This window comes from Jaculus jaculus, chromosome 6 (assembly GCF_020740685.1).
Source record: "Jaculus jaculus isolate mJacJac1 chromosome 6, mJacJac1.mat.Y.cur, whole genome shotgun sequence".
NCBI lineage: Eukaryota > Metazoa > Chordata > Mammalia > Rodentia > Dipodidae > Jaculus > Jaculus jaculus.
In genome coordinates this window covers 147,691,121-147,705,613 of record NC_059107.1, presented here as the reverse complement: position 1 = coordinate 147,705,613, position 14,493 = coordinate 147,691,121, and the positions used below count along the sequence as shown (strand labels likewise).

Below are 14,493 nucleotides of genomic sequence, written 5' to 3'. Positions count from 1 at the left end.
GGCACACCACAGCGTCATGCCACTGCAAACCAACTCTGGATGTCTAACCCACTTTATTTATCTAGCTTTACATGGGTATGGGTACTGGGAATCAAACCTGGGTTGTTAAAAGTTTTGCAGGCATGTGCCTTAATTACTAAGCTATCTCTCTAGCCCTCAATTCTAAGTTTTAAGCTCTATGAGGACAAAAATTTCTTCCGGGGTTTTAAAATATATATATTTTATTTTATTTGAGAGGGGGAGGCAAATAAAGAAGGGCACACCAGGGCTTCTAACCACTTGCAAATGAACTCCAAACACATGCACCACCTTGTGCATCCAGCTTAGGTGGGTACTGGGGAACTGAGGCTAAGTCCTCAGAATTCACAGGCAAATGCCTCAACCACTAAACCACCTCTCCAGCCCAATTCCTGTTGTTTGTAAGTACTGTTATTTACCTAATACCAAGGAGAATTTGTAACAAATGCTAGGTTCATAAAACATTTGACAAATGGAACGTCTACACAACTAGAGAGATCTAAATACATTTTAAAGTTTTTGAAACTAATTTTTTTCAATTTTTTTTTTTTTTTTTTTTTGGTTTTTTGTTTTTCAAGGAAGGGTCTTACTCTAGCCCAGGCTGACCTGGAATTCACTTTGCAGTCTCAGGGTGCCCTCAAACTCACGACGATCCTCCTACCTCTGCCTCCCAAGTGCTGGGATTAAAGGCATGTGCCACCACACCCGGCTTCAATTTTTTTTTTATTAACAACCTCCATGGAAAATAATTTTTTAAAGGCAGGGTTTATAGTAGTCCAAATAGGCTGGAATTCATAATCCTATCTCAGCCTTCTGAGTACTGGAGTGCTGGGATTAAGGCATCACACAGATATGCTACTGCATCACCACTTTAAATTGACTCAAACAACATTTTATATTCACTATGAAAGTTCTTAACGGCATGGGTTATAAACTGTCCATAAAGAAACTTCGTCCCCTAAAAGTGCTTGGAAATCATTTGAGAGTTATGATCTTCTGAACTATAACCCCATGCTAATTAAGTGTTGTACTCTTGGCGTATACAATTAGCACCAGAATGTTTCAAAACCTTTGTTGTGCGTGTTTTCGAAGTTTATTAAACAATCTTCTTAGGAAGGTGATTATTTTTGATTTGTCATTTAAAAAGAGTTAATTTGTTCATGCTGTCTGTGTAGAGTACAAATTTATAGGCCTTGTTCTGCTGCAGTTCTCTGAAGTAGAGCAGTATGGTCATGCTTACAATGCTAGAACAAATTAAAGAGTCTCTTCTATGCTTTTCTTCCAAAGGCGATGAAAAACAAAAGATGGCATGAAAAGCCATCTAACCTATCTATTCCATGGTGGTAGAACCCATATTCTTATGGCTTCAGGCACAATGTTCACTTTATCCACTTTAATAAGTTCCATAACTCCTTTGAATTCAACATCATTCAATATAAAAGTCCACACACTATCACAGGATCTGTACAAATTTAGAAAGCCCCTGATATTAACTCTGTTCCTGACCCTCTGGGTCACTACTGAGTTCATAGCCTTATCAAACTGAAGCAGAACTTGCAGGGCAAGCTGAGGGTGATCTGTTGAAACTGTGAGCTCATCTAGCCTCTCTTGAAGACTGTTTCCCAACATGGTATTTCTTTACAAATGATATGCCATGGCTTAGAGGCAGAAATTGTTTTATCAGGCTTGCATTCATGTTCTGGGGGAGGCGCCCTCCTGGCCGACTCCTGCAGCGCTCAGCCCATGCCCTAGAAGTGCTCTCAAAGCTTTTTAACTGCATATAATGTATGTAAACTTCAAAAGAAAAAGCTCAAGAGAAAATAAAAATCAGTTACCTGCAGGAATGAGATATATCTCCCCACTTGAATCTGGCAATCACCTTCCACCATGCTGGAATCTGTGGCTTTAAAAAAACAATAGAAAGTACTAAATTTAGTTTTTTTTAACTTAAAACCAATAATAACAAAGAAAAATATGTGTTTTGGGGCTAGAGAGATGACCTAGCAGTTAAGGTGCTTGCCTGTAAAGCCTAAGGATGTAGGTTCAATTCCCTAGCATCCACATAAGCTAGATGCACAAGGTGACAACAAGCATCTGGAATGGCCCTAGCACACCCATTCTCTCTTCCTCTCTCCCCAACCCCAAGTAAATAAGTAAATAAACTTATTTAAAAAGATGTGATTTGGAGCCAGGTGTGGTGGCACACGCCTTTAATCCCAGCACTTGGGAAGCAGAGGTAGGAGGATTGCCATAAATTTGAGGCCAGCCTGAGACTACATAGTGCGAATTCCAGATCAGCCTGAGCTAGATGAGACCCTGCCTTGAAATGAAAAGAAAAGAAAAAAAAAAAGATGTGATAATTTGGTTTTCCCACTAGGGCATCTCCTTCAAATCTGTATAGTACTGAAAGCACAGCTTTTACACTGAAGAGAAAAAAAGAAGCAATCATGAACCCAACATTGCAAAGTCACCCTCTGTCTCACTGTGCTCCAGCCACAGCAGGTAAACCACGGCTTCATCGCTCAGCTCTGTCACCCACTGGCCAAGCCAAGTCCATCAGCAGTGTCAGTGCTACTTTTCTCACTTATACATTACGGCACGTTAAGTGGAGAACTGTTAATTTTTGCTAATATCAACTGCCTAAGTTATCATCACATTCCAATTTCGAAATTTTAATACTTACCTCCTTCTCCATAAAACAACAGGCCATTGTAGAACTTAGTTTCAGCCTGTTTTAAAAAAAAATCAAAATAATTTTTTAAATTGTTTCAAATCCTATGCTCTCTTAATTCTAAAGTCAGAGGGCATGTTTACACGTTAATGTATTTAAATACTAAAAACAGCTTAAAAATGCAATTTATCTTCAGAGTACCAAAACTACTGATATACAAACATCCTCCTACCAGCTCAATCAGCAATTACAGAATATCAAAAAGGGATACAGAGAAAAATGTTTATTCATTCTACCTGAGCCTGTGGCACTTATAAGGAAAAGTAATAATAAAGCCATTGAAAGGTTGGAAACTTTTTTGAAAAGGAGCTCTATTTGGCTAGCCAGTATGTGTGACAGAAATCACCAATTATAGAGATATGTAAACCTAGACTCAGAAGAATTAATAATAGTGACACCTATTTAAGCCTCAGTTTATTCATCTCTTCCTCACCTACCTCCCTTGAGTTGTAAAAATTAACATGTAAGGGCTGAAGAGATGGCTTAGCAATTAAGGTGCTTGCGCACGAAGCCTAAGAATTCCTGTTCAAACCTCCAGGTCCCCACGTAAGCCAGACGCACAGTGACTCAAGCATGCAATGTCGCACATGCATGCAAGGGGCACGTGAATCTGGAGTTTGTTTACAGCTGCTGAAGGCACTGAGGCACCCATTCTCTCTCCCCCTCTCTCAAATAAATTAAAAATAAAATAAATAAGTAAATAAAAGAGAATTAACATGTCAGTATGCTGCTTGGCACATAGCAGGTGCTCAGTTAATGGAAGCATTACTGTTATTCTAAATGAGTCATTCAGTGGTTGGTGCTTACTGCACATTGCACATAGATAAGCCCACATTTGCTTTTAAATAATCTGTTTTTAATGTTTTATAGTAAGAATATAATTACCTCATATTTCAATTTCTTGATTTCACAACAAAGTGCAGCATAAACAGTGATGACTTTATTTAAAACCTAGTTTCATGAGTGGAAAGATAAAAATGGAATAAATTTTATAAAAGATTACAACAGATGAGATCATCTTCAACTCATTTTAGGGTTAGGACTGTATACCTTGTTTTCAGTCTTTATGAGTTCCAAAAGAGAAGACTGTTCATATGGCAAAAGCTACAGAAACAAAGGAGAAAACATTTTAGTCTGAAGTGAGTTCCATGTAAACCACGTAAAAGCCTGTACTGGGCCCAGCATCAAACTCCTCTCTGTATCAGCCAATCTCAATGACAATATAATAAGCAAAGTAGACAAGCTCAAGAAGAAATGGCTTCAACCTGGGCCCATCATGCTGCAATGACCTAATCCAACTCTAGGTCAGCCTAGATTACAGCAACACTCTACCTCAAAAAACAAAAAAATTAAAATGTAAATGTAAATGGATGAATTAAATTTCAGCATAGTAGCTTATGCATATAATCTTAGCACTCAGGAAGCCAAGTTCCAAGCAGCTTGGGCTACAATAAGACCCAGCCTTAAAAAACAGGGCTGGAGAGATGGCTTAGCAGTTAAGCGCTTGCCTGTGAAGCCTAAGGACCCCAGTTCAAGGCTCCATTCCCCAGGTCCCACGTTAGCCAGATGCACAAGGGGGCGCACGCATCTGGAGATCGTTTGCAGAGGCTGGAAGCCCTGGCGCACCCATTCTCTCTCTCTCCCTCTATCTGTCTTTCTCTCTGTGTCTGTCGCTCTCAAATAAATAAATAAATAAAATTTAAAAAAAAACAAAAAACAAAATTAAGGGCTGGAGAGATGGCTTAGCGGTTAAGCACTTGCCAGTGAAGCCTAAGGACCCTGGTTCAAGGCTCGGTTCCCCAGGTCCCACGTTAGCCAGATGCACAAGGGGGCGCATGCATCTGGAGTTCGTTTGCAGAGGCTGGAAGCCCTGGCGCGCCCATTCTCTCTCTCTCCCTCTATCTGTCTTTCTCTCTGTGTCTGTCGCTCTCAAGTAAATAAATAAATAAAAAAATTTTTAGCCGGGCGTGGTGGCACACGCCTTTAATCCTAGCACTCGGGAGGCAGAGGTAGGAGGATTGCCATGAGTTCAAGGCCACCCTGAGATGACAGAGTTAATTCCAGGTCAGCCTGGACCAGAATGAGACTCTACCTTGAAAAAACCAAAAAAAAAAAAAAAAAATTTTTTTAATTAAAAAGTTAAATTTTTTAAAGGGTGTATCATGAGTTACACATCAAGAAAGTTGTAATTTTAGAAAGCTAAATGTGTGACTTAAGACAGTATTAGAGCCTAAATACTCAGCAAATAGACCACTGTTTCAAAGACACAACCAGATAGAAACACCTCAAAGTCAATAAAGATAAGAGTACAAGGCTTTACATACATAAGAAAGTACTCCCCAGGGCTGGAGAGATGACTTAGCGGTTAACCTGTTTGCCTGCAAAGCCTAAGGACCCAGGCTTGATTCCCCAGTACCCACATAAGCCAAATGCACAAGGCAGAACATTTATCTGGAGTTCATTTGCAGTGGGCAGAGGCCCTGGCATGCCCTTTCTCTCAATTTCCTCTCTCTTTCTCTCTTTTCAAATAAATTAATTAATTAAATTAAGAAAGAAAATGATTCCCACATTAAGATCCTCAATATGGGGGTGGTTAAAGGTGCTTGCCTACAAAGCCTGCCAGCCCAGATTTAATTCCCTAGTACCCATGAAAGCCACATGCAAAAAAGGGTACAAGCACCTCGCATCTATTTGCAGCAGCAAGAGACCCCAAAGAACCCACAAACACACACACACACACACACACACACACACACACACCTTTATAAAAGACTCCCAATATCAAGCAAAGGAACTTTTGGAAATAATTTAAATGTTTTATATCTTTATTAGGATATGAGGATATGTATCACATGGGCTATGTGTTCAACAAGAATAATGAAATCTGCCTGGTGTGGTAGTGCAAACCTTTAATCCCAGCACTTAGGAGGCTAAGATAGGAGGATCACTGTGAGTTCAAGACCAGCCTAAGACTGTACAGTAAATTCCAGGTCAGTGTGGGCTAGAGTGAGGCCCTCTCTCGAAAAAACAAAAATAAAATAAAATAAAATGTCAGTATATGTGCATATACCAACCCAACCACACACACAAAAAAAAAACTGTGTATTTGACTGTATGTAAAATAACCTCAATAAAAAGGAACAAAGCCTAAGTATTCCATCCAGCTTTCTTCACTTTGATAAAATTAAAAAAAAAAAAAAGACTAGCTCAAATAGTTGGCACTTGTGCCATAATATTTTGGGTTTCTCTAATTCTTTCAAAAAACGTATTTTAAAAAACTGTGGGGCTCGATGGAGGGAATTACCATGGGATATATTTTGAAATCATGGAAAATGTTAATAAAATTTTTTTTAAAAAACGTCATCACACTATAAAAAAAAAAAAAAAAACCTGTGGGGCTTACAGAAAAAGAAACTAGTTCCAAACAATTCCCTCCAAGTTTCTTTTCACTCTTAGATTTCAAATAAAAATATTTTCCTACTTTTAGAAATGACAGTCAAGCCAGGCATGGTGGCACACACCTTTAATCCCAGTGCTTGAGAAGCAGAGGTAGGAGGATCACCGTGAGTTTGAGGCCACCCTGAGACTACATAGTGAATTCCAGGTCAACCTGAGCTAGCGTGAGACCCTACCTCAGAAAACTAAAAAAAAAAAAAAAGAGCCAAGATGCACATGTCCTAAACATACATACATAAGTATAAAAAAACTCAAATGACTACAAACCTTTAGTGCTATAGGATCAAGATTGAAATCCCAAACATCTCCAATTGAATCATCCAGAGCATCCTCAATTCTTCTCAATTGTGATGTATACTCCTCAAGAAATTTTCCGTAGTTCTTGAGCTGAACTTCAGCATGAATTTCTACATTTAAATTTTAAAGCAGAATGTCACAAGATGACAGTACACTTGCTTTGAGTCACGTCTAAAGTTGCGGCAAGGCACAGATAATTATTACTTTGGACTGCCTGGGCTGCCTGAAAATAAGGTTCCCAAGTTAAACAATAATTCAGCTTTAAACTGTCTCCAAATATATGAAATAGTTAATTATGGGGATGTAGCTTAGTAGAATGTTTGCTTAGCATGGAGGCAACCCTGGGTTTGACCCCCAGCACCACCTAAAACTGGGTGTAATGGCCCATGTGGGTAACTCCAGCACTAGGGAGGTAGAAGCAGGGGGATTCTAAGTATAAGATCAAAGCAAGTTTTAGGCCAGCCTGGGCTAACATGAGACCCTGTCTCAAAAGAAAAAAAAAAAATGAAATGTGTAAAGCAATTTCTAAAGTTGCAGCCTACTTCTTCCCCAGACTAAGAAATATTCTCCCACAGCTCAGTGTCCTAATTCTATACTGCTTTAGTCATACACAACTGTTACCAAAAAAAAAAAAAAAAAAAAATTCCATCATCAGACATGAAGCAGATACAAAAATCTGTGTTGTTACAGAGCTAATTTCAAAATGTGGTGGTGCTGGGGGGGGGGGGGCTGCAGGGAGGTGGGGGAGGGCACTGGGGTAGGAGGATCCATGTGAATTACATGCCAGCCTGGGACTACAGAGTGAATACCAGGTCAGCCTGGGCTAGAACAAGAGCCTAACTAGAAAAAATGTTAACTAATTCCATACACTGAACTGTTTTTAAATGGTTTTATACCTGCTATAGTATACTATTTCTGCAATGCCTCAAGATTAGCAAACTGTTACAATTATTATAATTATCTCAGTCATGTTGGAAAAGCCAGATAAAATACACTGTTTAAGCACAGAACTATGCTGGTATTTACAGAGCTTACACATGACTTGAAGCTTATAGCCAATTGAGTAAGCTAGATTTTTCAATGCCTATCCACCAGAATTAATTTAAAAAAAATTTTCAGGGGATGGGGAGATGACTCAGCAGTTAAAGGCAATTGTTTGCAAAGCCTGACAGCCTGGGTTCCATCCCCCACATAAAGCCACACCCACAAAGTGGCCCATGCATCTAGAGTTCCTTTGCAGTGGTGTGAGGCACAGCCATACTCATTTCTCTCAGTCTGCCTCTTTGTCCTCGCAAATTTTTTTAAATGTCATCTCATACCTCAGAATTCATTATTTATTCCTAAAACAGCAAACTCAACATCAATTCAATCACTTTTATTGATGTTTTTAACTTTAGTCAACCTTTATCTTCTAAAAAAAATTTGTCTTTCAATTTGCACTTTGAAGTGACTCTAAGATCAAGTATGTTCTGACTCATGCTATATTAAAATATAAAGATCTCGCTCCAGATTCTCCTATATTTTCCCACTAATGCTCTGAATCAGGTGACACCATTTAAACTCATTAAGATTTCTGTCTTAGGGCTGGAGAGATGACTTAGCCGTTAAGCGCTTGCCTGTGAAGCCTAAGGACCCCACTTCGAGGCTCGTTTCCCCAGGACCCACACTAGCCAGATGCACAAGGGGGCACACGGAGTTCGTTTGCAGTGCCTGGAAGCCCTGGCGTGCCCATTCTCTCTCTATCCGTCTCTTTCCCTCTCTCTCTCTGTCACTCTCAAATAAATAAATAAAAATGAACAAAAATTATTTTAAAAAGATTTCTGTCTTATTGTAGCATTAATATAGGTAATTTTGGAAAATATTTAGTCTAGATATGATTCATGGTCCAAAAATTAATGAAAATCAGGTACAGAGAAATCTCTTCCTTACAAGCTAACAGAACAGTTTTCACAACTCCACAATGTGGTCTTATTCTGTAACACAGGAAATGACCAACGCTTCATTTGACCAGCAAAAGTGTTAATACAATGCTAGAAAAACACGCTAATAAATCACTCCCTCTCAGGATCCACAAGGTGGAAGCAAACAGAAAACCTATAGAAACACTAAAGTTCCCTGTGGTTAAGACAATGAATAGCTGTGAAACTAGTAAAAGATAAGGTACAAAGGTTTCAAGAACTTCAAGGTCCCATGTAACACACTTCTTTCCCTCCAACAGATGCAATTCCCTGTCTTATCCTTTTCAATTAACTTTTTTAGCTTAGCATGAAAAGTAACAGGTTTTTTATGGTGGAATCTTCATATATATGTGATATCATGCTTTGGTCTAATTTGTCCCTCCACCCCACTGTCCTTCCCTTTTCCCTCTGCCTAATTCCCTTCCTTCCCCAAACAGTCCTCCCCTTGTGGACCTCAACAGGAGTGTACAAAATTACTGAGTAAATCTTTTTTTTTTTAAATTTTTATTAGCATTTTCAATGATTACAAAAAAAATCCCATGGTAATTCCCTCCCTCCCCCCCACACTTTCCCCTTTGAAATTCCATTCTCCATCATATTTCCTCCCCATCACAATCTGAGTAAATCTTGAATCTGATCATTCTACTTCAGACTCAATCATTTGCAAATCAGTAACATATCTTCATTTTAACTTTTGTCAGATATTCAAGCAAAGGACCTTTGCCCACAAAAAAAAAAAGAAAGAAAGAAAAGGAAAAAGCAAACAACATAAATGGTAAAGTGCAGTTTGTTTTAGTACAGGAAGTACACAATATCATCCAAAAAAAAATTATTTTGCCCTCCTATAAAGATTACTTTTTATGCATACTTGTGTGTTAAGTGTTTTCTGAAAAGCCACACAGCATCCTGCGTGCAGCTTCCTTAAGAAGCAAAAATAAATTTGGGGGATTATCATCTCTGCTTGTAAAATAACTCAGAATTCTGTGACCGTTTCTTTTTTATCATTACAACTTTTGGGAACAGTATTCAGCTTGCGGGGAGGCAGAGAGGTAGGAGGATCTCTGAGGCCACCCTGAGACTACATAGTGAATTCCGGATCAGCCTGGGTTAAAGTGAGACTACCTGGGGGGCGGGGGGATTTCAGCTTGCCCCAGTATTATTTCTCTCACTTCCACAGATTATTAACACTAAAGATAAACAGACTGTCACCCTGTCTTATCTCAAACAGTTTTACTAAGATAATTAGTCTGACCTCTATATTTTAGTGAAACATAATTTGTAAGCTTTTGGGGGTTGGAGTTAAAAAAAAAAGTGTACAATTCGATCGCAAGAAGAAAATGGGAAGCAGATCTGTGTTTAAAAAAAAAAACATCTTGACAGCTGCATTGACAACTCACAGGCATCCCTGAAACATTCCGCTTAAAAGCCAATAAAAAGGCCGGAAGAAGATCAAAATGATTGTTGTGTGAAGAGCTGCGGATCTGAGGACGGGAACCCAAACTTCACAAAGTTATTGGTTTGAGAAGAAAAGCAGCAAAACAGGAAACCGAAAGGGGAACCGGGACACGCTTCCAGAACTGCAGGCGCGGAGAAACCGGGCAAGGTCCCGAGGCCGAGCGCGGGGCGGGGCGGGCGCGACTCCCGGGGGAGCTGCCGGCCTCTCCGGGCGCGCCCCGCTCCGCGGCCCCGGCCACCGCAGGCCACCGGAAGGGCCACGCCGCGCCCCAAAGCCCGCGGCCCGCGCGGCGTCCGTCCACCCCGCGGCGCACAGCCCTCCTCCTCCCCGCAGGGGCTGCGACATCCCCGGGCCCCTCCGCCCTCGGCCTCGCCCCGCCGGCGCCCTTACTCTGCGAGCCGTCGTCGACGCGGTCGAACTCCCAGTCCGGGGACAGAGTCTCCACCGCCATCGCCGCGGGAACCTGCCACCCACACGCACGCGCACATACACACACACACACGCACACACACCCCACCTCAGAGCCCGAGCAGCCCCGGGCGCCGACGCCGGGCCTCACCCCAGCAGGCGGCCCCGGCACGTGACTTCCGGTCCTGGGCCCGCCCACGCAGCGAGGCCCGGCCAGCCGGCTGGCAGCCCTGCGGACCGCGGGGGCCGCTGGGAAAGCGAGTCCTCCGCTGCGCGAGGATGCCGTCGCCATGGCGGCAGCTCCCGTCCGCGTTTTCGCACCTCCTTGCTTAAGCCTTGCAGGTTCACTGTTCGCTACAGTTCGGAGCACCTTCAGTTTCCGCCTTGCTGGGTCGGGGCTGTCTGTAAGACTTGGGAGAGTTGTCCCCTCTAGTCTACCCGGAAAAGGGCGAGATTGATGGGGAAAGGCTTGGTGCTCCAGAAGGATGCTGCCCTGGCCGTCGTCCCCAAGGCTGTTCCTGCTGCTCTTCTGCACGTCCTGTGCTCACTGATTTCTTTGGGGGAATAGACCGCTATGAAAAAGAAATGGCTTTATGAACGTCCCAGTAGGGAATCTCACTACCCGCTTACTTTACACATACTGTGGGATTGTAGTGTTTGCACAGAAAGTTTATTACAGCACGCTTTATGATAGGTACTAGTGGGAAACAATATAAATATCCGTCAAAAATGTAATAACAATGTAAAATTTAAGACATCTATATTTTAATTTCAAGAGGGATATTAAATGAAAAGCTCTATGGTGACCTTAAAAATAAAAAGATAGGACAGACTGGAGATATGGCTCAGCAGTTAAAGCACTTGCCCGCAAAACCAAAGAACTCAGGTTCGATTCCTCAGGACGTAAGCCACGTAAGTCAGATGCACAACGTGGCACATGCATCTGGAGTTCGTTTGCAGAGGCCGAAGGTCCTGATGTGCCCATTCTCTCTCTCTTTCTAGCTGTCTGTCTGTCTGTCTGTCTCTCTCATAAAAAAAAAAAAAGACAAGAGGCAGTTGCAAAATAATTCATATTTGTGACTATATTTTTAATTTGAAGATAGATAAACATGTCTATTGTCATGTGATTGCAAATACGTGGGAGGAACTTAATCGCATTCAGCAGGACAGTGGTTGAGTTTGAGCTACATTTTCCGTGTGTCTACTTAAGTATCTGAATTTTTTTAAGTTTATGTGTGTATGTGTTTGATGATGATGTGTGAGCATGCACACACACATACTACACATGTGGAGGACAGGACAACCACGGGGTATTGGTCCTCTCCACTTCAAGATAGTGATTTTGCCACTGACAAGCCAGCCTAGCTGGCCCTGTGAGCTTCACGAGTGTCCCGATTCCACTTCCTATAGCCCCATGACAGGTTACAGGCAGGTGTGCCACTTTTTATGTGCGTGAGCACTGTGGATCTGAACTCTGGTCATCAGGCTTGTGAAGCAAGTGCCTTTCACCACTGAGCCTTCTTCCTAGCCCCATGTTTAATCTTTGACAAGGAGATTTTATTAAAGCTTTACTCATGTGATATTATAAAGAACCAAAAATAACTAATCAATATAGGATGTTCTCTTGAAAACCATTTTCTTAAGTACTAGGCTTTGGCCGGGTGTGGTGGCACACACTTTAATCCCAGCACTCGGGAGGCAGAGGTAGGTGAGTTCAAAGCCACCCTAAGACAACACAGTGAGTTCCAGGTCAGCCTGAGCTAGAGTGAGACCCTACCTCAAAAAAAAGCAAAAAATAAAATAAAATAAAGGGTAAAATACCAGGCTTTGGGCATGGTATAAGTGTGTTCCCTAAATTCCATATATTGAAGAAGTTTGATGTCCTTGTGAGGTGTTAAGAAGGTGGCATTGTGTGCAGCTAGGGGAGTCGCTCAAAGCTAAAGCCAGAAGGAAGCCCTAGGTTCAACACTAGCACCAGAGGAAAAGAGAAGGTGGAAATATATTGATCTGTGATGCTTAGAGGCGGAGCCTTAGAGAAGTAGTTAAGATTTTTAGAATGCAGTTCCATGACTGAATCCTGATGGCTTTAAAAGAAAAGGGAGAGGGTTGGAGAAATGGCTCAGCAGTTAAGGCGCTTGCCTGCAAAGAAGCCTAATGACACGGGTTCGACTCTCCACTACCACTTAAAGCCACATGCACAAACTGGTGCATGCATCACTTGCAGCAGCTGGAGGCCCCAGAATGCCCATTTCTCTGTCTCTTGTGTCCTTATTTGCTTGCAAATAAATAAAATATTTTTTTTAAAAGAAGAGAGAGAGGAACCACAAGAAATCCACATGTAAAAAAAAAAAAAAAGAAATCCACATGTCGCTTGCTGTTTGACACTGAGGTGGGATAATAGGACACAGAAAGAGATTCAGGGGCAAGCATCAAGATCATTGGACAAATGAAGCCAATGGCAGAGAGGGCTGTAAATCCTCTGGGACACTGGCAACATGTACAGAACAGAACATGCACAGAAAAAAATGCATAAACCGGGTGTGGTGGCGCACGCCTTTAATCCCAGCACTCAGGAGGCAGAGGTAGGTGGATCGCCATGAGTTCGAGGCCAGCCTGAAACTACAAAGGGAATTCTAGGTCAGCCTAAGCTAGAATGAGACCCTGCCTTGAAAACAACAAAAAAAATAAAGAAAGAATGCATAATATGTATATGACCTGTAAAAGATCACCGGGCCCTTAATAATCTATCTCCTTTTGTGTTGCTGTCTATATGTCTGTCCAAATCTTTGTTCTGGGAATATAAAAACTTAGAAATCTAAGCCGGGTTGTGAGTTCGAGGCCACCCTGAGAATACATAGTTAATTCCAGGTCAGCCTGGGCCAGAGTGAGACCCTACCTCAAAAAGCTAAAAAAACAAAAACAAAAAAACTTAGACATCTGAGCTGATGCCCCATCCAGCTCAAATATACACTCATAACAATGCGTGCCCCACCCTGGGACACTATCAGCAAGAAGGCAACCACCATGGTAGCTCTTCATCCTCAGACCAGAGTCATGAGCCAAAATAAACATCCTTTCTCCACAAAGTTACCCTGCCTGGGGTATCTTGTTACAGTAATGAATAATGGGCAAATGCATGAAACAACTGGTTAAATATTTACTGAGTGCCCACTAGGAATCAGGTATCCTGTTAGATGCACAGACTATAAAACAGACATGAAAGATGGATATTGTCCCCTTGATGCCTGAGCCTTAGTATTCAGTGGGCTTTTTAAAATTTTATGATATTTTAAGATAGAGTTTCACTATGTTGCTGTGGTGGTGTGAAGGTGATGGTATGTCCCCCATTGATTAAAACTTGTAACTTGGGTCTCCAACCACCTGGCTAGAGGAGGTATCACTGGAGGAACAGATCCTAGAATCCTGCCCTTTAGTGTCACTGGGGGCAGACCTGAATTTTGGTCCAAAGCTGTGCAGACAGGTTTGAGTTCTGGGGGGGTGGGCATGGGGTGCCTGCTTACTGCTTTTTGGTGTGTGTTCTAGTGCTGGTGTTTTGCTTGCTATAGGTTGATATTTGCTGCTTTTGGTTTTTGCTTGCTGTTTGGTTGTTTCTCTCTGCTTGAATGTATGGAAGCAGTTTCTCCTGCCATTGATGGAACTTCCCTCTGGATCTATAAGCCTGAAATAAAGCCCTGCCTCCCATAAACTGTGCCTGGTTTGGATATTTGTCCCAGCAACCTGTAACTGATTTCAACAGTTGCCTAAGATGGTCTTCAACTCGTGGCTGTCACTTTAGCCTCCCGGGTAGTGGGCACTAAAATTGTGCACCTCCACACTCAAAATATTGAACATTTTAGAAAAATGGAGGGAGAAGAGAGAGAGAGGATAGTGGGAGGATTTTTTTTTTGCAGGCAGGCATTGTTGCCTAGTAGCCAACAATTTCCTATCCATTTGCTTTCCTGGCTAGTCTCATGGGTTTTGATATATTCTTCATACTTACATTCATCCCCTTAATTAATCTCCCAATATCTCTTTATGACAAACTGAAGTTGCAAGTAAGAACCATTGAAATCTGCAAGCAAACTAATGTACTCAACAATTAGTATCAGGAGTTGTCAAAAGCTCAGTTTTTACAGCCAAATTTCTTAGGGACAAATCTTTGCCACTTA

General features: G+C 41.7%; 1 protein-coding gene across 2 annotated transcripts in view; it reads right to left on the bottom strand.

Annotated features, from left to right (window-relative positions):
- Washc4 (WASH complex subunit 4) overlaps window positions 1–10,477 on the bottom strand; it is a 69,671-nt gene extending 59,194 nt beyond the window's left edge. For both annotated transcript variants that reach the window (XM_045152405.1, XM_045152407.1), the window contains exons 1-6: window positions 10,307–10,477; window positions 6,473–6,612; window positions 3,800–3,853; window positions 3,635–3,700; window positions 2,702–2,747; window positions 1,854–1,921 (exon numbers count right to left, since the gene is read on the bottom strand). In XM_045152405.1, coding sequence (XP_045008340.1) covers window positions 1,854–1,921; window positions 2,702–2,747; window positions 3,635–3,700; window positions 3,800–3,853; window positions 6,473–6,612; window positions 10,307–10,367 — 435 coding nt within the window. In that variant the 5' untranslated portion in view covers window positions 10,368–10,477. The remainder of the gene's footprint in view (window positions 1–1,853; window positions 1,922–2,701; window positions 2,748–3,634; window positions 3,701–3,799; window positions 3,854–6,472; window positions 6,613–10,306) is intronic.
- Between the last annotated feature and the right edge of the window lie 4,016 nt (window positions 10,478–14,493).